Source organism: Xyrauchen texanus, chromosome 40 (assembly GCF_025860055.1).
Source record: "Xyrauchen texanus isolate HMW12.3.18 chromosome 40, RBS_HiC_50CHRs, whole genome shotgun sequence".
Lineage (NCBI taxonomy): Eukaryota > Metazoa > Chordata > Actinopteri > Cypriniformes > Catostomidae > Xyrauchen > Xyrauchen texanus.
The window spans coordinates 17,660,088-17,685,177 of NC_068315.1; the positions used below are offsets into that span (position 1 = coordinate 17,660,088).

At 37.4% G+C, this 25,090-nt stretch overlaps 1 protein-coding gene across 4 annotated transcripts; it reads right to left on the reverse strand.

The window, feature by feature from the left end:
* Window positions 1–389: 389 nt before the first annotated feature.
* LOC127633499 (vigilin-like) lies at window positions 390–21,846 on the reverse strand. Of its 4 annotated transcripts, none has more exons than XM_052112652.1 (29): window positions 21,783–21,846; window positions 20,698–20,777; window positions 20,196–20,329; window positions 19,902–20,000; window positions 18,564–18,712; window positions 17,551–17,766; window positions 17,263–17,469; window positions 16,947–17,162; window positions 16,660–16,866; window positions 15,972–16,079; window positions 15,581–15,685; window positions 15,227–15,305; window positions 14,750–14,889; window positions 14,276–14,380; window positions 12,175–12,288; window positions 11,876–11,962; window positions 11,564–11,695; window positions 11,262–11,480; window positions 10,778–10,999; window positions 10,447–10,665; window positions 8,969–9,107; window positions 8,737–8,852; window positions 8,538–8,642; window positions 7,265–7,399; window positions 6,937–7,080; window positions 6,598–6,777; window positions 4,666–4,782; window positions 4,411–4,560; window positions 390–2,029 (listed from the first exon to the last, which is right to left on the reverse strand). In XM_052112652.1, the coding sequence occupies exons 4-29, from the start codon at window positions 19,975–19,977 to the stop codon at window positions 1,937–1,939; spliced, it is 3,780 nt and encodes a 1,259-aa protein (XP_051968612.1). In that variant the 5' UTR covers window positions 19,978–20,000; window positions 20,196–20,329; window positions 20,698–20,777; window positions 21,783–21,846; the 3' UTR covers window positions 390–1,936. The 4 variants fall into 4 exon arrangements, with proteins under 4 accessions (XP_051968612.1, XP_051968611.1, XP_051968613.1 ...); XM_052112651.1 differs by having other exon boundaries at window positions 20,183–20,329; XM_052112653.1 differs by lacking the exon at window positions 20,196–20,329.
* Window positions 21,847–25,090: the final 3,244 nt, after the last annotated feature.

The window sequence follows — 25,090 nt, forward strand, 5'->3', positions numbered from 1 at the left end:
AAACAAAGAACAGATTGGGGGCCTGGAGTAAAGACACTGACTACCACCCCTGAAGTCATGAGTTCCAATCCAGGGTGTGTTGAGTGACTCTAGCCAGGTCTCCTAAGCAACCAAATTGGCCCGGTTGCTAGCGAGGGTAGAGTCACATGGGGTAACCTCTTCATTGTTGCTATAATGTGGTTCTTGCTCTTGGTGGGGTGCGTGGTGAGTTGTGTGTGGATGCCACGGAGAATAGTGTTAAGTCTCCACACAAGCTATATCTCTGCGGTGATGCGCTCAACAAGCCACATGCTAAAATGCACTGAGATTCGTCCTCCGCCACCTGGATTGAGGCGAGTCACTACTCCACCATGAGAATTTAAAGCGTAAAAAAAACACAAAACGCAATATTTTAATGAATTTAATTTTATTTGGAGTAGGAAATTTCAGTCACAGACATGTTATTGCAGTGTTGCATATCAATGCCATGAAATATTGGTAAAAATATCCAATGGCAATTGCTTCTTAAGGCCAATAGTGTTTCTATCTTCAGTTGTTTGTTGATGGTTCTTCACTCAACCTGTGCCCAAGTTTACGATCACACCACACACTATGATTAAAACACAGACTCAACTAGGAGGACAGGGAGTGACCCTCGTAACAAAAAACACCAACAACAAAAAACATGCCATTGAGTTTTTAGCAGTTTGTTAATAATCAGGAAAATGTTCCAGAGAGTTTTACTTTGAAAGTTTAACAATCATTCAACAAGTTAGATGACCATTCTATCAAAAACTAAAATATTACATTTGAAAACACAGTGTGTTTGGCATTATACTACATTTCTAGTTTTTTTTCTTTCTTCTAAAGTCATTTGTATTAAATATTGAATAAATTATGATGTTCCAGAAAATTCTTTGTTCGGGAACCTGTCGTTTAAGACTTCAATTAATATTCCCAGTTTCAAGTTTGTCTTAACCTTACACATATGAACAGCAAATTAAATGACAAAACAGAGAAAAACCTTGTAAACAACAACAGAAAACAATAACAATAAACAGAAATCATACAAGCACAGAACTTGTAAATGAGCTGCAAGACTGCGATGAGACCACACAAAAACAACTTCCTGCTGCAAAAGAAACGAAGCATACTTAAAAATAACATGTAAAGCATCTCTATGCTTTAAGTGAAGACACAGACCCATCCATTCAGTCTCTACCATATGAATTTTCAGTCAATGAGCAAAATCAATAAATAACATGAGCATATAAATACACAAATAAATACAGAAAGAATATATAAAAACAGATTCAGTATTGATCGGTCATAAGTATTGGAAAACTTTACAGTGCGACTCTAGTCTAGTGTTCAATAATTGTTTCTGTATCTGTGGCTGAATGCATTTTAAAACCATCATTTTTCATACAGTACATAGTGAAAGCTCAAGCACCCAACTCTGCTGCTGCAAACAGAGTGCATTCATGTGAAACACACAGATAAAAACCAGTAAAAACCATCAAGGATGTAAAAAAGAAATCATACACAGTGAACTAGGGGTTCTCTAGTCAGAAGTAGTCCAAGAAGTAAGAAATGTCTGCCTCATTCTCCAGTGTCTTGCCATTGTCTCGCCCACCTTGAGACTATTCACCAAACAGCAGTTGTATAAAAATGCTAACTGCTACTTGAGGATCTGTTTCTGTGATTTCCTTTAAATGAGACTGGCACAACAGGAACTGAAGAGTGACCATCCGTGGACAGTTGAAGTGTGATAAGAACATCTATCCACCAAATGCTAAGTACCATTTTTGCAAAGGCGGAAGACAAAAGCAATTCCTCAAAGGGCACTAAACGTTCCAGGAGAAAGATGAACAATCAGGAATGTTCTCGTTCACGGGAGCCTTAAAGAGAGATGGTGAGATCTGGAGAAAGATCAAGTCAAAACTGTTCCATTAGTTTACCACTTTTTGGGCCCCCAAGCAGATGTCTGTTTTGGTGTTATTCCATATCCAAATGTGGGGAACTCTTCAGAACTGATCACGTCTGGTGCCTGGATGTCATATAGAAGAGAAAAGCATGAAAACTAGGACAATAAGTGCAGTATGACAAAATACTTAGGGAAGTTGTCACATCCTGCGGTGTGACATTCTATACTACACCTAAAACTACAACCCCAATTCCAAAAAGTTGGGACAGTATGGAAAATGCTAATAAAGACCAAAAGGAGTGATTTGTAAATTCTATTCAGCTTGTGCTATATTGAAAGCACCAGAACTACACATTATTTGATGTTTTACCTTGTGTTTTTTTTTTTTTTTTTTAATAAACAGACATAAAATAGAAATAAATAGCAGTGCATTAATAAAAGTGAATAAAGTGCAAATATTTTTTAATAGCATTTATTTCATATTTCAAATGTAGTGGAAACATTACACATTCAATTCCAAATCAAAGCATTCAAGTTTATCAAGTCTGCATTATTCTTTTACAGGAAGCAAATAGAAGGAATATTAATCTGTTCAAAAATATAGCAGTGTTGACATTTTTTACTTCAAACACAATATTTAGTTCAACTAAATTAGATTATGCAATAAACATTGTTTTTGATAAATGCTCCGCATCTGCATTGCGTCGAGTCAACCAACTTCTGGTGACTAGAAACAGGTATTTCAGCCTAGGATGAATGAACTACATTCCGCAGTTCCTTGGAATTTTTCAGTTTTGCTTCAGAAACTGCATTTTTAATGTCACCCCACAAGTTTTCAATGGGGTTGAGGTCAGGGGATTGAGCTGGCCACTCCTTTTTGTCTGGAACCAAAATGTTGCTCGCTTACTCGTGTGTTTGGGGTCATTATCTTTTTGAAACACCCATTTCAGGGGCATTTCCTCCTCAGCATAGGGCAACATAATCTCTTCAAGTATTTTGATGTATTCAAACTGATCCATGATCCCTGGTATATGATAAATAAGCCCAACACCATAGTATGAAAAACCATCAATGATCATCCATGGACATACATCACTGTCTTCACAGTGTACCGTGGCTTGAATAAAATACCCGGCGGTCACCTGACGTACTGTCGATGACAGAACGTTACGGCATTTCTCTTTGGGCCAATCGATGTTTTCCTTGGCTAATTTTAAACGATTCTGCACATGGTGTATTTTCAACAATAGTGCTTTACGGGAGCTTCTTGCTGATAGCTTAGCTTCGATCAAACGTCTTCTGACTGTAACAGTAATTACAGGTCATATAAGATCAGCTTTGATCTTTCTGGAGATGATGATTGGCTGAATCTTTGCCATTCTGACTATTCTTCGATCCGTTTTAACAGTAGTTGCTCGTTTTCTTCCACGTGTTTCAGGTTTTTGTTACCATTTTAAATCATTTGAGATAATTTTAGCTGAGCATCTTATAATTCTGGCACTTCTTTATACGTTTTCCCCTCTCCAATCAACTTTTGAATCAAATTACATTGTTCCTCTGAACAATGTTTGGAACGGCCCATTTTACTTAGTTATTCAGAAGGAAATATATTTTATAACAATGTGTGAAACATTTGCTTTCCTTCTTCCTTAATAAAGGACAATTAATGACCCCTGTTTTTTCACAGAATGAATGAATTCTCTAATTAAACTCCGCACTGCTATTATTTTGAACACGCCCCTTTCAATGAATGAGTCAATTACGCAGAACAAGCAGCATGCATGTCATGACAGTTGGGTCTGTTGTTTTTCTATTACACTACTACATCTACAAGTAAATTATTTTCAATGCAGAAATATCACTACTACTATTAACAGTGGTTCATCAGGTTACTGATGTTGTACTGCTATTTTTTTTTTAACACAACTGTATTTCAAATCAGATGAATGCAACACGCTAAAAAAGAAAAACTGGGACTGTCGAGTGTTTACCATTCCTTCTAATAATAACACTAATTAAGCATTTGGGCTCTGAAGACAAGTTTGTTAAGTTTATCAAGCAGAATGTTCCCCCGTTCATCTATTATGCAGGTCATCCATTCTTCATCCATAATGTGCCACACATTCTCAATTGGAGAAAGGTCAGGTCTGCAGGCAGGCCAGTCTAGCACTCGCACTCTCTGCTTATGCAGCCATGTACTTATAATTCGGGCAGCATGTGGTTTGGCGTTGTCCTTCTGGAAAACCTCTTTCCTCATTCTTTCACCCAGACTGGTTCTTCTTGTATTTCTACTTGTACTCTTTCACTCTTTCATGCCTGTCTGCTATCTATATTTCTTTCCAATTAAACAAATTAAGCAATATGAAACTAATGAAGGTGAATAAAAATGGCAAAAAACTTAATTCATATACATTTTAACATATAATCTCACTGATTATGCAAAAATCTATAGATATGTTAAGTATGCAGTTAACTAATTTTCAGTTTCTTTTTTTAAAGATTACCTTGTTGCCCTGAGCATTCCAGGGGGCATTCCGCACAACAAAGCCTTTAGCCAGGGCTTTTCTATCCTCATAATTGCCTCCAGCCCCTACTGCCTTAGAAGGAGGCTTCATATAGGCCGCCATAGTCGCTGTCTCAGTCACCGTCAACATCTAATTAAGAATAAGAAATAATGAATGACTGACAGTGAATGGAAAAAACTAAAACAATGATGTGCCAGCAGAAACCAGAGTATTTGCAGTTTATTCTGCACTCACATATTCTTCTTCCAGGTTGAGCAGATGATCTATGGCATTATCAACATTCTCTGGGAGTCCTGTGATGGTAACCTTGTTTGGGTCCTCAGAACCGGGTTGGGGAAACTGTATATCAACCTGAAATAAAAAAGATAATTAATATTAGCAAGACACCTCTGCATCCATTCACACGCTCATGCCATTTATTAGTTTCAAGCAATTTAACTAGATTTAATTAAATTACTATTTAATCCAAACTTACAACCTTTTCATGTTTAAAGGGTTAGTTCACCCAAAATTTTACATGTTAATATAAGCATGATTGGATACGATTTCGGAGCTATGGTGAAGGTGAAGATTTTCAGCGAATGAATTAAATGTCACTCTGTTCCTCACACTACATATTGTAGTACTTTAAACCACTTGGAATAGAGCACACATGTCCTAAGGACTACTTTTAAGGTGCTTTTCTGTTCTTTTTGGACTTTTTGGACTGCGATCACTGTTTTCCATACAATAGCAGTTCATTAGGAAAAAGCACACTAAATATATTATAAAAAAGTATTAAATATGTCGACACATCAAACCTTGTTGGTTCTTGTGCATCTCGTGGCTTAACTTAATGACGTCATAACACAAAAAACAATCACATTTAATGCAATTGCCGTGTTGCCATATTTGATTTGGACAATTTACAGTATCTCACAAAAGTGAGTCCACCCCTCACATTTTTGTAAATATTTGATTATATCTTTTCATGTGACAACACTGAAGAAATGACACTTTGCTGCAATGTAAAGAAGTGAGTGTACAGCTTGTATAACAGTGTAAATTTGCTGTTCCTTCTGGGACGACAGCCACGCAGACCAATTTGATGCAGTGTGCGGCGTATGGTCTGAGCACTGACAGACTGTCCCCCCATCCCTTCAACCTCTGCAGCAATGCTGGCAGCACTCATACGTCTACTTCCCAAAGACAACCTCTGGATATGACGCTGAGCACTCAACTTCTTTGGTCGACCATGGAGAGGCCTGTTCTCTGTGGAACCTGTCCTGTTAAACCGCTGTATGGTCTTGGCCACCGTGCTGCAGCTCAGTGTAAGGGTCTTGGCAATCTTCTTATAGCCTAGGCCATCTTTATGTAGAGCAACAATTCTTTTTTTCAGATCCTCAGAGAGTTCTTTGACATGAGGTGCCATGTTGAACTTCCAGTGACCAGTATGAGGAAGTGTGAGAGCGATGACACCAAATTTAACACACCTGCTCTCCATTCACACCTGAGACCTGGTAACACTAACGAGTCACATGACACCAGGGAGGGAAAATGGCTAATTGGCCCCAATTTGGACATTTTCACTACGGGGTGTACTCACTTTTGTTGCCAGCGGTTTAGAAATTAATGGCTGTGTGTGGAGTTATTTTGAGGGGACAGCAAATTTAAACTGTTATACAAGATGTATATGTACTTTACATTGTAGCAAAGTGTCATTTCTTCAGTGTTGTCACATGAAAAGATATAATCAAATATTTACAAAAATCTGAGGGGTGTACTCACTTTTGCGAGATACTGTATATATGAGATGATCAATGATATGATTTAAGAGTGAATAATTACGTAAATTTTGGTCTGTTCACAATACATAGTGATCGTATGTCTTCAGAAGACTTGGAATATGACCCGTGGATGTCACATGGACTTCTGTCGACTACTTTTATAACACTTTTGGGGCTTTTTGTAGTGTAAAAAGTCAATATCAACTGCTATTGTATGTATATTTATTTAATGTTTATTTTTGCTTTCTCCAGAAGAAATAAAGTCATACAGGTTTGGAACAAAATGAGGGTGAATAAATAATGACACATTTATCATTTCTGGGTGAACTACTCCATTAAACTGACTACTGACTCCAAGGTTTCATCCTTACATGATTGTTAGCAAATACACAGCACTTACATTGAACTCATCCATGAGTTTCCGGATAGTTTTGCCACGGGCTCCAATGATGCGAGCGTGGACCCGCCGGTCCAGCCGGATGTCCTCACTCACCATTTCCTGTAGCACTGCCACCAGCTGCTCTATAGCTGCTCTGGCCTCATTTGCATTCTTCTCATAACCCCCGATAGTTATTACATCCTAGAGGGAGGCAGAGATGCGTGAAGACAGATTGACAAGCCGAGAAAGAAATATAGATGGCAGATAGGTATGAAAGATAAGATAAGAAAAAAATACAAGAAGAACCAGTCTGGTTGAAAGAATGAGGAAATCTCTCAAGCTTTCAAGACTCATACACACCTGCTGCTCATCGCTCTTGTCTGGAAACTGTACACTGACATCGAAGTCTTTGCGTATTTGGGAGATGACAGCTCCTTTGCGGCCAATAATTTTGGGGTGATATTTGGAGTCTACCGAGAGGGTCACCTTAAAGCTCCGTAATGCCTACAGACAGACAGATTAATTAAATATTAAATCGGATTTAAAAGGTGTCAATTTCAAAAATTACATTTTATGTTTCTAATATTGGCTGTGCATGGCAATGTTGTTATGCTATTATGTAGTATGTTGTATAGCAGCATTGTGTATGGCAGTGTTTGTGTGTGTGCATGGGGCGCAGACGTTGTACCCGATCCTCCAGCTCTGCCTGCAGCTCCTTGACTCTCTCCAGCAGCCCCTGTCTGGCCCGCTCCACACTGGACACCTGGCCTGTGATCTTTATGATATTTGACTGTTGTTCAGGCTGAGGAACCCAAACATTCACCTAAAACAGTACAAGAGCCAGGGTTTAAACCTTTCATTTATGCTATTATGCTCTTTTTTTTACCAACAAGGTGCCAGGTAGAGGCCAACTGATACTGGATTATGCATATAATGAAAACTAAAGGTAGTGGAAAAGGCCAATAACCAATTAATCGGTCAATAGATTAAAAAAATTAATAATAATTTCCATACTATAACAGGCATAGACATAGAGGCTACAAGATAAATAAAATCTCAAATGCAGTTTACTGTGCAACCAAAATCCCAATAATAACCAGGACAAAAATGAAGATTTGATGCATAATGTGGGACTTTTAACTATAAACAAGCCCGAAACACAAATGGGCCTCTTATTTTGAAATGAAGAATTGGCTCCAATACAATGCTCTATATTTATTTATTTATTAAATTAATCATTTTATAGCCTATTTATTTAACTGGATGAAGGGTTTTGTGTATGTACTGTATACAGTATATACATATGTATATTTCAGAGTAAAGTTTTTTATATTTATTCACAAAATATAAAGTTGCAGACGGCGATGTAGATGCACATTTCCAAATTTTTATTTGCATGATCTCGCTTCAATTTAGAACACTTGATTATCTAATTAAAAATAACAAAATATTTATTGAAGTGAGAATATGTAATTGTATGAATATTGTAAATGATTAAAGATTTAGATACAGCAAAACCCTACATGATTGTTATTATTTCACCTTTATAGGTTGCTGTTACACTGTAGAACCAATATGTTCTAACTGTAGAATCTTCCAGGAATACGGAGGAATAAAAAAAGAAAACAATTGGCATAGATTTTTGTCGATAACCAATATTTTCAAAAAGCAATTATTGGCACAGATTAATCTGTAAAACCAATATATTGGTCTTCCTCTATTGCCAGGTACTGGTGCCTGATCTCGTGCTATGGCACGCCAGTAGAATTTTGTTGGAAAAGAGGTATTTGTGGTCGAATTATTTACTTTTACTACAAGGACAATAAAATACTTGCCATTCAGAGACAGAAATTGCAACACCACTTGCAAAAACTAACACTGTAATTTTAGAGAATCCTTGAATAAAAGCATAAAAGGAAGTGTGTAAGAATGACCCATATTTTATGCCTCTATATCTTTACCTCATAATCCTCCATCATTTTCCTTATTCCACTTCCTTTCTGTCCTATGATGTAACGGTGAAGGTCATAGGAAACTTCAACATCAATCGTTACAGGAACCAATGCCTAGTGCATCACACAAAGAGGATGAGGAAAGAAAAGGGGTGATAAAGAAAATGAAAACCAGTCCACAATAGGAAAAAGTGAGTGAATTCCTTACAAGCAAAGTTGCCCGTGCCAGCTCACACTTTTCAGCCTGCCCTGTAACAGTGATGATGTCACACTTCCGAAGGATGTTGTCCGTTTCGCCATTCTCTTGAGATGCAGATTCCTGAGCTACCAACCACAAACAGAACAAACAATACAGCTTATGAAGTACAAGGACATCGTCAGGAATTGGAGGAATAATAAAATAGCTGAAATATGTTGAAGGTCCAGCATAAGGAAGAGACCTGCAGACTCATCTCTGTCCGGAAATTTGATCTGGACTTCATGCTCCCATGTAATCTGCTGTATCCTGCAGCCTTTTGGTCCCATGACGCCTCTGTGGTACCGCTGGGGAATCGCCACCTCCACACTCACCTGTGACTCCTAAGGACACACCAGCACTTCATGACCCATCAATGAGTGAAATATGGGCTGTTTGTACAGCTGTCTTTTTTGAGATTCCATTCACAGGCTGTCTAATAGTAATACTAGTGGGACAATATAAGTTTGAGCACAACAATACTCTCTAAATACAGGCAGTCTAAAAAATATGATATTCCTAGTAGAAAAGTACACTGTCATGCTCGGACACAAACCACTATGATATAAATTACTATAAGTAGTACTGCCAAATATGGTGGCAGAAACATCTGTAATTGATTTGTGACAACTTCTGCCATACTTAAAGGGATAGATCACCCAAAAATGGAATTTCTCTCATTATTTACTCACCCTAATGATATCCCAGGTGTGACTTTCTTTCTTCACCAGAACACGTTTGAAAATGTTTTGAAAAATATCTCAGCTCAGTAGGTCCTTAAAATGCAAGTCATCCATATGACACCAGCTGTTAAATTAATGTCTTCGAAAGATCAATATTTAAGTACTTTTTTAATTAAATCATCGCTTCCGGTCAGCAGCGATATGCTCGTGTGACAATCACACTGGCATGTGCGACACACATTGAAGAACAGCGCTGTTTACAGTGGAGTAGGAGGAATACTGTACAGAAGCTTCGTTAGTTTTGGTTTAAATCTGTTTCTTAACTCAAAATGGTGTGCTTGTGTGCTTTTCCTGGATGTCTCAACTGATAGGAGAATGTGAGATTATGTCTGTAACATGGCAACACGAATATGTCACACCCTCACCATCTCCACCCTCTTGTGAATCTTACCAGAAGCAATGATTTAGAGTTAAAAACAAAGTGATCATATCACTTTAGAAGACATTAATTTTACCACTGGAGTCGTACAGATGACATTTTTGGAGCTTCAAAAATCATATCTCCATTCACTTGCATTTTAAGGACCTACCGAGCGGATATATATATTTCTTATATTATTTATTTTTCTTCAAATGTGTTCTGATGAAGACAGAAAATCATACACGCCTGGGATATCATGAGTGTGAGTAGATAACGAGATAATTTTCAAGAAGAACTATCCCTTTAAGCAATATCACATTCTCTGTAGCCTTGTGACTACGGCTGATTTACAGCTGTGATGATATTCAGTAAAAAAGCACAAGTAACACACAGAATGGCAGCTAAACACAGAAAATAGAAAGCTCTGAACACAGACAAGTGGTGTGAAGCAAACAGTGAAATGTCCAAGCACTGTCATTTGAAATATCAGCACTCTTGGAACACCCCTTGTTCAATCAGGAGGACTAGATCTAACTGCTGTCTAAGAAATTTAAATCCAAGAACAGATGTAAAACTTACCAGTTCTCGAATGATCTCCTGAATGCGATACTTAGCAGCGTCCACACACTCTCTGGGCCCTTTGAGAGTGATGCGGTCACTCTGTGTGCTTGTGCGTGGGAAGCTAACGGCCACACCTCCGTAGTCTTCTGCCAGATCTCTAAGCACTTGCCCTCTCCGACAGACAAAATGACGGTGATGCCGAGGGTCAACAACCATACTGTCTTCAATAACATCATCCTGAGAGTAAATGACAGATGAAGAATCAAAGCAGGAAAGAGAAGAAAAAAAGGAAATGCTTTTAAATAAACACTCAATCATGCACAAAGAAATAGATCAAAGCCAAGCTTACCAGATTTTTGATGAGAGTCTCCAGTTCTTTCTGGGCAAGCCGTACAGCCTCCTCTTTACCCATGATGGTTATGTGCTTCTGTTCTGTCTCATCAGTCGAGGGGAAGATGATTCGTGCGCCAGTTCGATCCCGCACACGACGGATATTAGCTCCCCCTCGGCCTATCAGGAACTTGTGGTACTCAGGCTTGGCTTGAAGCTCCACTGAGAAGTTGTTGACTTGCTGGTGGGAAAACAGACACATGTCTCACATAAAGTGAATGACTATAAGCTACATTCTAATCAGCTGATCATGAAAATTAATAGGTGGTGCTTGCTTTAGCAAGAAAAGAAAATCCCAAAGATTTTACATTGAAAATTTACCAGAGGGTGTGCTCTTTGACATTATGGCAATGAGTTTTTCTCTAGCAAGCACCACTCACAAATGTACCTATCCAAGTTTAATCTATTGCTTTTCCTCTACATAACTTCATTGCACTAGTCACCTTTTCTTCTGCCAGCTGCAGCAGTTGCTTCCTGGCTCTCTCCACCTCTTCTGCAGGGCCTCGGATGGTGACTTTATCCAGCCCTGATCCCTCTGAAGGGAAGTGGATGTGAACGCCCCCACACTCTTCCATCACGGAGCGCACGAGACTACCCTTGGATCCAATCAGAGAGTTATGCAGCTTGGCTGGGATGGAAACCTCAGCCTCCTTCAGGTTGGCCTTGGAAGACAGATCAAGGAGGCTTGAAAAAATGTACATCTCCAGCCCTCATAACCCATTCTCTAGTTTTCTGTTTCTCTCACCAGTTCTTTCTGAATGGCAAGGATCCGGTCTCGTGCAGCATCACAGTTGCTTTTCTTGCCAGTGATCACGATTATCTCAGAGTTGCTGTTCTCTGTTGGGAGATCAATTTTTGTGCTGGTCTCCTCACGAATCTACACCAAATTACACAGCAACAGAAATCTTTCTAATTGAAAATACCATCATAAGCATAATAGAAGGATGTTAAAAGAAAATGAGACATGCTAAACAGAAAAAGGATCAATCAGACACAAAATCAACTACAGTATGGAAAAGGTGATTATGATAATTCACAATCTGAAGAAAAAGCTCACCCTTTTAATGTTAGCACCTCCTTTGCCAATAATGTTTTTGTGAAACTGCTTGAGGATGGGTACAGATATTGAGAAGCTGCTCTCAACCTGATGAACATATAATTAAACATTACAGCTCAATGTCAGTCTAACAGAGAATATCTATTAAACATACTGTTCCCCCCCCAAAAAGCTGAAAAATTCCCTTGACTTTCATTACAGGTAAGAGGAAAAAGCAAATCTGTCTTGTGAAATGCTCTGAACATCTAAGAACAGATTATTTCTGTGAGCAAATGGAAGCTGGAGGAAAACACTTGTACCAGCTCAGCGATGAGTTTCTGCAGAAACTTTGCACATTTTTCAACCTCGTTTTTGGGCCCTCGGAGCTGCACTATGTCGCTTTTCTGTTGCTGGTCTGGAAAGATGATAATGACCTGCAGAAATTAAACCAAAGGTCAATTGATGCTTTAGAAAATGTGTTGTGCAGGGTTGTTGGCTCCAATAACATCACTTTCTTAAGTTTAGAAACTATAATATAAAGTGGTTAAAGACCCCATGAAATGGTTTGATAAGTGCCATTCTCTGCCCTGTTCGAGTGAGACAAATTGAACCCTTTTTTTGATAGCCATAAGGCATGGGTTACCTCACAGCCATGAACCATCATCTGCTATCTGTGGGTCAGTTGAAGGGAGAGTGGCACTCATCTGTGTAGCGCAACTTGAGTCATCCATATTTTTGGTCCTTCTTCTCAAAAGAGAAAGGCTGTACTTTTTAAATGTGCTGTAAGTGATTTTAGCCGTTCTGAAACTTCCATCAGATTAGCTGTTGAATTAGTCACACCCCCTCTTTCCAAATCCCGGATTACAAAGACAGGAGTACACACACAAACACACTAGAGACCATTGTGTTGGAGCAAATGGAAAGGGGGAGGGTTCCTCTGAGCATTTTGCAAGAGCAGGACACTGTACCAGCACTTATATTATTATTTATGGACTGCCCCGTGAACATGCAAAATGACTGACAGGCTTCTGATTGGTTAAACAACCGATCTGACTGTAGCCCGCGGACATTTTTTCCCATACTGTTTACCCAGCCTAGGGTAACAGATAGTAGCAGGGATTTTAATTAATTTCAGTGACTTGATTCTTTTGATTCCATTCACCAAAAATATTTGTTTACCGAGTAATTAATCAAGTCACACCTTTGCACTCCAAGATGGTTCCAAATGATTGTATTGAACCAAAAGCAGTCAATCACAAACAGAAAAAGTCTAAATAGCCCTTATTAAAATTTGCGTGTCTACAATTCTACTGATGCTTCAGCACTGTGGTGTTTAAGCATCATAAGCATTTCCCCACATATTACAAGAAAGCATATCTATCATGTTCTGAACTGTTGAGAACGACTTTTTTTTTTTTCAAGCTATACAAAAAAAATTCAAAACACATGCCTAAAACATTATTATGAGTTTCAATAACATTCATATGTCACTGTTATGTGTGGTCATCACTCACATTTATTCATAATTCATCCGGCCCCTTTTCTTCTTGAACAAGACTGAATGAACGACATGCAGCTCTTCCTCTGACTGATTAATTTAATTAATTTGCGAACGAGTTAACCAGTACATTCAATTTGTTCACGTATGACATGACCGACTGGTTCAGTAAAGGGGTGTATTTGTTCAGTGGGTCAAACCAATGACATTTTAAGTCTTAAAATACACAACACAAGCAACACAAATGGAATTTGCATGTCTACAAATGAACGAAGGAGTTTTAACACCATAACTGCTTTCACCACAAATGGCAGGTCTTATTTTCCCTATAGTTTGACAATTGTTGGGCTAAATTTTTACCAAGACAGAGAAAAAGTTCAAGAAAAGCCTAAATATCTTACACTGTGCAACAAAGCACAACATTTCCATCCATAACACATAATACTATTGGCCCGTGCTACAGCGAGACTTAACAGGCATGAAAAGCCACCAAAGCTCTCTTGCGCTTCCAACTAGATCTTATTGGCATAGCTCAAAGGGAGAGACATCAGTGAACAAGATATATGAGTCAGTGTATAGAGTTGAAAGATTTGTTCAAAAAGACAGATGCATTCACAAACAAAACATCTCTAGTTACAGAGACAGGTGTGATATTTCATGGCACCTTTTTCAGTGATCTCTGACAGGTAAAAGAGGTGTTTTCAGCATTTCATTTAATTAAAAAAAAATCACTTGCAGCACCTTCATGTGTGTATTTGCTAAAAGGAGCATTCAGGAGAACAAAGTAGCAGGTAGATGACATCAAAGCAACCACACATGGACATAAAGACACAAAACTCTATTCATTTCATGGGGTTTTTAATATAATCTAAAAGCTCTCACAATATAACACACTATTACGATGATGAAAAAACCATGAGCACCTCCGGGAACTTGTCCCTAACTTCTTTGATCCTTTCTCCTTTTTGCCCAATGATGGTGCGGTGGAACTTCTGTTCTATGATCAGATCTTTCATGCGTTCATTTTCCTAGAGTGCCACAGAGGCCATTGGTGGAATTATGCCAGAAGAAAGAATAGAAAGCTTTTAAAAGTAATATCTTCAGCCACTCAATGGAAAAATATTAAAAGCTTACTGACCGAGCACTTTAAACCAGTGGTTCTCATCTGCTTATGTGAATAGCAAATTAAAGAAACGTATAAAGTCTTAAAATGGAGGAAAAAACACTTCCCATATCTTTTGTTGTTGACGTCAAAGGCTGTGCATCTAATCAAACTCTGGTATTCAAATTCATCTGTCACTTGATAGATGCTAGCCAAATTAGGCAGATGCCAACAGGTTGTGTGACATGCTCTAATCCTCGAGAAATATGAACAAAATTCTTTAATTTTGTCTCACCATACGCTGGGCCATGTCCATCAGTTCCTTGCGAGCAAGCTGTACTCCTTGAGGATCGCCCTCAATACGAACCAGCCCACAGTGCTCAGAGTCCTGAGGAATCCTCACTGATACCTTATACTGCTCCTTTATCCGATTTACTGTGAAGAGCACCAAGTAATTCATTTATCTTGTCATCCCTTTACCTTCTCTATTCATTGATCAAAACTTTGCTGTTTCTAACAGAACAAATATAATTTAAAGAAAAGTGTGTAACATAGTAATTTACTTTTCCCCCAGTTATTTGACAACAATGACACATGAAGAATAATTTGCAACTGTTGCATTTGACATTTCATGTGGTTTGTTACCTAATAACATGAAAAACCACAATTTGACCATTCTTTTTTTGCTTTGTCATCATAGGGCATGTATATTTCCAAAGTTTATAAACATAAACATGGTTCCAGATGCATAATTTCAGTTAATTCATCTTACTGTTGGCCCCATTTTTGCCAATGAGATGTCTGTGAAAACGCTGGTCAATGTTAATCTCTGCATAGTCCATTCTTGCCATCTGAAGAGAGGAAAATAAAAACAGGAAAACTGAGGATTGCACCTAAAAGTATGTTTTTATATATATATATATATATATATATATATATATATATATATATATATTATTTTTTAAATACAGTCAAACTTGCAAATCAAACTGTATTGAAAATCTTCAGAACCAAATTTCCCTTGCCATTGAAACAATTATATTAAGCATGTAATTCTAAACACATTTTTACATTCATTTTAAATATAATAAATGAACTGATATGAGAGATATGAGGGTTCTCTGACCAGGTCTTTGATGATCTCCTGTAACTGAGCCTGGGCTTGTTCTACCTCCTCCGTTGGTCCCTCCAGATTGATCCGTTCCTCTCCATCGGTAAACTCTATATGCACCTAGTGAGGACAAAGAGTAGCAGGTTCACATTATGGGGCATTGTCAATGAGTCTTAATAAAGGTTACAACATTTTGAGTTTTTAAGAACAGTGCTTAACTTTGTGGCGAAATACAATATACAGTATAAGGTAAATTCACATTAATTTATTGATTCCAACGTACAAATTATATTTGTTTAATAAACTCACTGTAAACAGATAATGGAGCACTTGCGATTTTTAACATCAGTATCTCAAATCTAATAACAACAAACGTGCACTGATTTCTTATTTCACTTTTGAATACCTTAGGCAACTGCTGTGTAATGCGGCTGATGTTCTGTCCTTTCTTGCCAATGATGAATCGATGGAGCCAGGCTGGAGCAATTACCTTCAACTCTATCACACTTTTAGCCTGCAAAATGCACAAGTGGCATGTGAACAGCTGTCTATGTATGGAAAGTGTTTCCGCTAGGATTTTTTCCAGTAGTGGTGCTGTTGTGCACAGGCCAGAAGTCCACCCCCCCACCCCAAAAAAGTTGATCAGCCTATTTATTTACATGAGCCTTTTATATTTATTATCCAGTTTATTACCTAATATCAAATATCATTTAAACAGAACATAAAGTACAGAGGAGAGAAACTTTTGTCCATAATTTATCCATAAGCCCTGAAGGTCTAGACTTTAAAGCCTTTTATGGACCATATACTTACAGTGCAATGCGTGTATATGGTTTCCCATATAAGCACAGGTAATACTATAAATGGCTCCTCATTGCTGTTTAGGTCACTGTAGCAAGTCTTTCTAATATAATATATTCGCGATATCGAGGGAAGCCTGCACAATCTGGCCTCCAGGGATACCAAGCAGAGCAGATCATTTGTGCAACTGGTTCTGTGATGGCTCACACCAAACTCAAGTGAAAACTAGGCTTCAATGGCACCGCTAAAAATATTGTGTTGCAAAAACTTATTTCAAAGATCTGTCTTCTGACCTTGGCATACACCTGGGTGAGGGCCGGGCCCAGCTTTTCCGGCTCCCCTCTGAGAATGATGGTCTCAGAGGCAGATTCTAGAGGAGGCATCTCCACAGACACCCCTGTGTTTTCCAGGATCTCCTGCAGGGTGTTGCCTTTTGGGCCAACTATGTACTTGTGTTGTGACTTCTTCACCTCCACTGAGATTGTGGTCGTTTTTTGCTTCTGGTTGTGGAGAGCAGAAGAGAGTATGTAATCGTTTTTTGTGTGCACACAATACAAAGTCGTTAAAACAATGAAATCACCTTCTCTTCATAGATGGCCCGAACGCGGGCAATCGCAATGGCAACTGCTTCCTTCTCACCGGTAATGACAATCTCATCCTTGGGCAGACTAGGCGGTGGAACACTGATACGAGCTCCAGTCTCTTGACTCAACTCTTGAACGAGTCGGTTATATGCACCAGTAATGAATGGATGAAAAGCTTTCTCAAGAGATAAACATTCCACAGCACGCTTATCCTGAAAAAGACAGTGAAGTATTGAAAAATAAAACCTTTAATAAGTATGATTTCGTTTTTTTTAGATCATTTCACCATGAGCTTGTTGCTTCACTGTTTACCTGCTCTGCGGAAATGAGCTGCATTTCATGGCGGGCTTTCTCAATGCCTTCCTTGGTGCCAGTGATGCAAATATTGGCATTGGGATCGTCAGAGCGGGGGATGGCTATTTTGGTGGCTGTTTTCAACTCCAGATCCTGTAACTTCTCCCCATTCTTTCCGATCACAAATCGATGATGTTCTTTTGGAATGAGCACAGTCGCTGAGGCCTAAACACAGGAGTTCAGCATTTAAATGTAGTTATAACAGCAAAATGGATTTAATAAGAAGAGTAAGCATCAAACAAACACCTGAGTTTGCAGTCGGGCCACAATTTCCTTCCTGGCTTTCATGACCGAGTCTAGTTTTCCAGTCACCATGATGGAGAGGCCTTGGTCTTTAGCCAGAGATAGCTCAATGTGTGCCCCGGTCTTCTGCATGATGTCCAGGCACACCTTCGCCTCCTCACCCTCACCAAACTGACTGTTGTCTTTATAGCGCCGCTCCTCAAGAGGTACATGGAACACCTGAAAAAAAAGATTAGTAGAGAAGAGATGGAGTAAAATTAGTGGAAGACATCCGTAACATTGAGAAGATATGGTGGCCCGACAAGAAAACATTTCTCCAGGTCCTTAGCAGCTTACTATAAACCCACCCAAGGAGTGTTAAAGGGATAGTTCACCCAAACATTAAAACTCTCTCATCATTTACTCACCCTCAAGCAATCCCAGATATGTATGACTTTCTTTTGCAGAACACAAATTATGATTTTTAGAAGATAATTTGATCTTTAGATCACAGCTGTGTAGGTCCATACAGTGCAAGTGGATGGGTGCCACATTTTTGAGGCACATTAAGGCGTCATAAAGGAAATCCATATGACTCCAGTGTTTGAATCAATATTTTCTGAAGTAATATGATAGGTGTGGAGAAACAGATCAATATTTAAGTCATTTTTGCTTGAAATTCCTCCCCCTGCCAAGTAGGTGGCAGTATGTATGAAGAAAGTGTATCACTAAAAACACAAGAGAAAGAATGTGAAAGTAATCTGTTTCTCACCCACATCTATCATATCACTTCTGAAGACATTGATTTAACCACTGGAGTCTTATTGACTACTTTTATGCTGATTTATGGGATTTATGGAGCTTCAAGATTTTGACACCCATTCACTTGAATTGTATGGACAAAAAGAGCTGAAACATTCTTCTAAAAATCTTAATTTGTATTCAGCAGATGAAAGAAAGTCATACACATCTGGCATAAGGGTGAGTAAAAAAAGAATTTTCATTTTTGTGTGAACTACTCCTTTAAAATTTGTTACCTGAGTGATGACAGAGGCTTTGATGGGTCGGATTTTGCTCCAGGCACCTGCTGCTTCACCAGTCTTCTCCCCTAGAGCACCCTTGTCGGGTAAAGGGGGAAAAGCTTCCAGATAGGTGGGTATATATGCTTCATCTTCTGGCACACTACCTAACAATAGACAAAAAGAAAGGATAGAAAGTGAAAATCATACACAAGAACTTATCATTAAAGGTGAAGTGTGTAATTTCTGTGCTACTAATGGCACCAAACAGAATTACAAAAATAAAATATGTTTTCAAACAACCTTTGCCAACACTCCTTAGGCTCACATCATGCCCTTTCATACTCTCTGATTCCCTATGAAAAAATAGGGATCTAGCACAAGAGTTAGGATAGTTCTTGGTAAATAATAAATGTAACAATACATATTTTGAGAATCATAATAATTTATCTGAAGCTCGACAGTAATGAGCAACTTGTGTGGCAATACCAGAGCGTAGCTTACCTGTTGAGAAGCAACACAGCATGAATCGGACCCCCAAAATTCCCTTCAAGTCCTCCACCTTGTAAATGTTCACTCTGGTTTTACTCTGTTCTCTGTCTCTTTGTATTTTTGCAAATCTTCGAATTTTGGCAAAGCTAAGTTTCATGCCCTCTGTAACACATCTACCATGTATTTTCATAGTTTCCTGGTTGAACAGTTTACTGCAAGTAGCCACGCCCCAAACTCTATAGATTGAGCTAGAAAGGGATGGGTGGAGCTGAGTGGGCCACTCAAAATATAAACATCAATGTTTTGATAGTGCCTGGGAGGCTCAGTGTTTTACTTTTGGGGAGGTAAACCCACGAACGGCTTACTGGTACTTATGGTTAAACACTTCACCTTTGAAAGTTCCCACACTTTTAGACCAATTAATTTCCATAAATTTTTCCAGGACTTTTCCGGTTGTTCGTAATTACTTAATAAGGATTTTTAATGATTTTGTAGAGATTTTACTCACAAAGATCTATTTCTAGCAGACAAAATATTTAAGAGCTGAGCATAAGTCACAAAAATTATTGGTCACTATTGAAATTTCCATGAGTTTTTAGGATTACATTAATTTCAGTGAATTTCTGAACACAGTTTTCCATCACAATTTTAAAATTCCCTGATATTTCCAGGTTTTCCTCGACCATACAAACCCTGTTCATTACATTTTAATCAAAACAGTGTGAAGAGATTTTTGGTCATCATAAAGTTACTTTGATGAATAAGGAACTCAAACAGGGTTGTCCAGAAAAACGTACAGCAGAAATACAGACTCCATATACATTTTATGAACCTAATGATATATTTTTGTCACAGTTGTCATACCCATGATCTTAATGTCCTTCAAACCACTGCGGTGCTCTGCAAAACTCTCCTGAGTCAACACTGCCACAGAGCTCATGTTTCAAGACCTGATCCACTATCCTGCAGAGATTACAAAAAAGGAGGGAGTGGTGGACAGAAAGTATACAGATAAACCATTAGCAAAGAATATTGGCAGTGTTTAGTATGTTTGCCCTTGCAAATTTCCATCTACATTTATCTGTCAAAAAAAAAACCACAGCACTAACACTGTAAAAGTAAATACGTTAATTTGTATGATAGACTTTCTGTGCGTGCTTTGTTCTGTATTCTCTGTGGTTCCTGCAGCCCAGCAGGGCCCTGATACACACTGGCATCTCTCCCTGAGCCCAACTGCTACTTTCTCTCCACCTGAGCTCTCCAATTAAAGACCAAACACATGATTGCTGCAGCTGTAAACAAAAAGCCTTTTGTGAGTTAGACTAATGTAATGATTATTGATCATTGATATGTATAAAGAACACCTGGACTTGGTAAGATGAATGACACAATGTTTAGAATAGAGATGTTTTGCAATGCAAAAAAACCTACCAGTCACAGTTTCAGGAAATATGTCTCAGAAAACTGTACATCATTGAAATCGTATTCAATGCTATACTACTTTGCAATGTACAAACATCCAAATTCAATTCTGTAAAATATGCAAATTCTTGTTTGCTATTTTTCTTCCAAACATGCCTTAATTCTATAATAATATTTCCTTGCCGAAATGCAAATGCTAAATCTCGCCACCTACGAAACATACGAAAGTTTCACGCACCTGCAAAGGGTCAAAAACCAGAAAGTCCGTCCAGGTGGATGCTACTGTAAGCTCTTCAGTGTCAGTCTGTGTGTTCAGCCCTGTGTGGGTGAGGTTAACAAAGAGAGATCATAACCAGCCTTGTGATTACATACACAGCACAAAAAAACAGTGTCTCATGGCAAGGCCCTCTGTGGTTGTTTAGGGAGGGGGCAAAATCACAGTGGTCTGTCCTGTGGGAGGCAATAGTGAGATCTGGTGCTAAGGATAGCCTCAACTTAATTCTCAGGTGACTATGCATTTAATTGGTGTGTGGGTGTTTTTGCTTACTGGAGTCAAGAAAAAAAAAATACACACACCTTTTATATTTACACATGGGATTGACATACTTTACAACTAACAATCCAGCATTTTACAATGCTAGATTAGAATCCTAGAGATAACCAAACGAAAGGACCACTCTGTCTATTTTGTGTCATTCATAAAGCACAAAAAGGGGGAATAAATAGACCATTCTTTATCAGCTGTGAGAAGAACCTATGCATGCCACATGCAAATAAATATTTTCATAACCTGCATGTCAATTTTTTTTTGTTGCAAAAACAGCAAAACATGAAAAAGTAATCTTCTTTATATTACGATCTCTCTCCATTTGCCTTCTATATAAAATGCATGTATATTGTATAACATGCTGCATGCGTGATCCATGTCATCTTCAAATTCATTGCAGAGCAGCAGATCTGTGTAAACAAATACAGGAGCAGGTGACAGCGCTGACTAACAGCAACACTGCTTGACAGATAACATCGCCGTTTTCATTTATAACAACGTTTAAACCTCGAATATTACGGTCAAGTGAAGATGCAGTCAATATAGTGGTAGTAACGTAGTATCTTGCAGCATATATGTACAGAATATGTAAGAGTTCAGCTGACCAGCTAATCTGCTACATGTAAAGCAGCTCGATAGCTACGAAGCTAATATAATATCACTGTTTAAAATACGCTGATCAGACATCAGATACGCAGTTACATGTTTAGGTATATTCTGTCAATACAACGTTGCGATATGTGGCAAGGTCAAGGGAAACAAAAACAATTGCTCACCTTATCAGACAGAAAAGGCTAACCGCTGGACTGCTGACAGTAAACGCTTCTGTTGGGAATCGACTCTCTATTCTAACTGAATCGAATCTCTGATTCATGGATGATGTATCTATCTGATGTAGTACACGAGTTTCTTTTAACGATTTTATGTTTATCTGCTTATTTGTTTATTTATTTTATGTGGTCATCGAAATTAAAATCATATTTAGAGAATCAGAATCAGAATCATCTTTATTGCCAAGTATGCTTACACATACAAGGAATTTGTCTTGGTGACCTTCCAGTGTACAACAATACAAACAATACCAAAAACAGCAGCAAGACATAGATAATTAAAAACAAAAAACAAAAAAGAATACAATATAAATAGTTATACATATACGTACATACACACACCTTCATACATACACACACGTAGTGCAAATCTTTTACAATCTGTTATGTAAAGAACAAAAAACAGTATATTATGTAAAAGATTATCTGGTATGTGCTGCCGAATGTTCAGCAGTTCGTCCCTGGTAAAACTGACTGGTAAAAGATTGCTAAACACAGGACAAACAAACAAAAACAACAAAAGAATTGGAGAGCTCTACACTGAGGCGGCCATCGGCGGCAACTGATATCGACGTTATTAAAACTTGAAAATTAAATTAGTGGTTGATTTAAAATAATACGGGAATATTTGTATAAAGTACCAAAGGACAAAGTCCAGACAGAGTAATGGGGTGTTTAAAATATCTTTGTAGAATGTGTTTTCTTAAATAATAATAATAATTAATATGATTATTATTTTTATTAAATGTTTGTATAACGTGCATGTTTAAATAAAAATCTGGATAAAAAGTAGATTATGTTATAGGCTATGATCTGAATATTGTTTTAGTTTCTCTTGCACCACTACTCTTTCGCTTTTAAATCAGTAAGTTCCGTTTTTATAGGTTGTAAATTGTTGTAAAAAATGTTGTTAAAATAAAAAAAAAAAAAAAAAAAAAATATATATATATATATATATATATATATATATATATATATATATATATATATATATATATATATATATATATATACACACACGTGGTTTGCCCTATCTGTCGTGTGTAATTATATAAAAATAAAATAAGTAAATTATTATCTTTAGGGAAACAACTTTTTTATATCTCCTCTTTTCCTCTTGTTCAGAGGAATATCATGTCACTTGTGCAACCAAAATACATACAATTTCGGCAAGTGGTTAATTTTTTTTTAGATGTGCAAGGTTCATACCCCACCAGTTGTTTTTTTAGATAACTTTTTTTTTTTTTACCTTTATTATTTATTTAACCTATTAAATAATGAATCTTATTTAATAATCATTTAAGTGGTTAAATATATTTATCTCTATATTATTTATTCATTTATTTTCTAGAATTAATTTAACAACATCAACCAAGTCAAAGAGCTTCAAACATTTTGGACTGTTTAATTTTTTTCACTTTTTTATTTTCCAAGCACAGAAGCGCACAAACACAGAGAGAGAGAGAGAGAGAGAGAGAGAGAGAGAGAGAGAGAGAGAGAGAGAGAGAGAGAGAGAGAGAGAGAGAGAGAGACTCCAAAACTAACTAAAATAAAATAGATCTCAAATTAATTTTAGTTTTTGTTATAGCCTACAACGGTGAATATGAGCAAAGCAGGACACTTTTGGAAATGTTACATTTCTTGACACTTTGAATTATGATTTAATGACACAAATTAAGATTATACCTTTAAAGAAACCGATTTTGTTAAGCAGTATAGTGGGACAGAGGAAAAATGATTCTCTTGAAAATCTATTTGCAATAAATTTGTATAAATTCATATATACTTTCGCATAACATTAAGTTAACTTATACTTTTTTATTATCTTAACAAGATTTTCTCAAATTTCTGTAATTTTCTTTACCATTGCTTTTCCCGCCAGTGATCATGAAATGAGCTCTGCTACATATCCCAAAGTAAAATCATCACTTTAAAACCTCAACAAATAAAGGGACAGTTTACCCTATAATGACAATTCTCTCATCATTTATTCACCCTCATGCCATTCCAGATGTTATGACTTTATTTCTTCTGCAGAACACACATTTTTAGAAGAATATCTCAGCTCTCAATGTCCATACAATGCAAGTCAACAGGGTCTAAAAATCTGAATCTCCAAAAAGCACATAAAGGCAGCATAAACATTATCCATTTAATCAATGCCTTTTGAAGTGATCTAATATGTTTTGGGTGAGAACAGAACAAAATGTAACTCCTTTTTCACTGTACATCTTAAAATTGCAGTGTACAGGATCAATCATGATTTCAAGCTCGATTACACTTACTTGAAGAGTCCGCAGAGTGCTATGGCTCTGGGAAATAATATTGAGCTTGAAATCCTGATTGCCAAGGAGACAGCTGATGTCAAGATTTTTTAAATATTGATCTGTTTCACTTATCATACCACTTCTGAGGATATGGATTTAACAAGTGTAGTCTTGTGGATTACTTTTATCCTGCCTTTATGTGCTTTTTGGTGCTTTAATGTTTTGGCCCCTATTGGCTTGCATCATATGGACCTACAGATATGAAATATTATTTAAAAAATCTTTATGTGTGTTCTACAGAAGACATCTGGGCATCTGGATGGCATTAGGGTGTGTAAATGATGAGACAATTTTCATATTTGGGTGAATTATTCCTTTGATTGTTTACTTCCCAAATATTAGTTTATACAGTAATAATTCATTCAACCATTTAAGGAAATACATATGGATACAATGTGGATCAAGCTAAAATGTCACCTTTGTCCCTTTACCCATGTTCACCCTGTATTATAAAATTTGCAACATTTATAATCCACATTAAACATAAAAATACCACTAGATAGAGGTAACGCAAGACTTCCCTGAGAATTGAAATTAATAAACGCTCAGCTTTGGCAGCCATAAAAAAAAATACTAAAACTAAAATATAAATTAACTAAACTGAAACTACATAACACTGAGAAAAAAAAAAAAAACTGAACAGATTAACTGTGAAAAATAACCAAAACAAAAATAAATTGTTATGAGAAATTGAATATAAAATAGAAATAAAAACTAAATAAAAAATCCCAAACTGTAATAACTCTCGTATGGAATGGCATACTACCCATAATACCCTTGCTACTACTACTTTTTTTTTTTTTTTTTAACCTTGCTACTACTGCCATATCTGTCTATGTCAGAACTAGCAAGACTAGTATGCCATTTTATACTCGACCAGAGAGAATCTGATTCTCCGCTGGGTGGCAGACAGCTAGAAGAATTGAT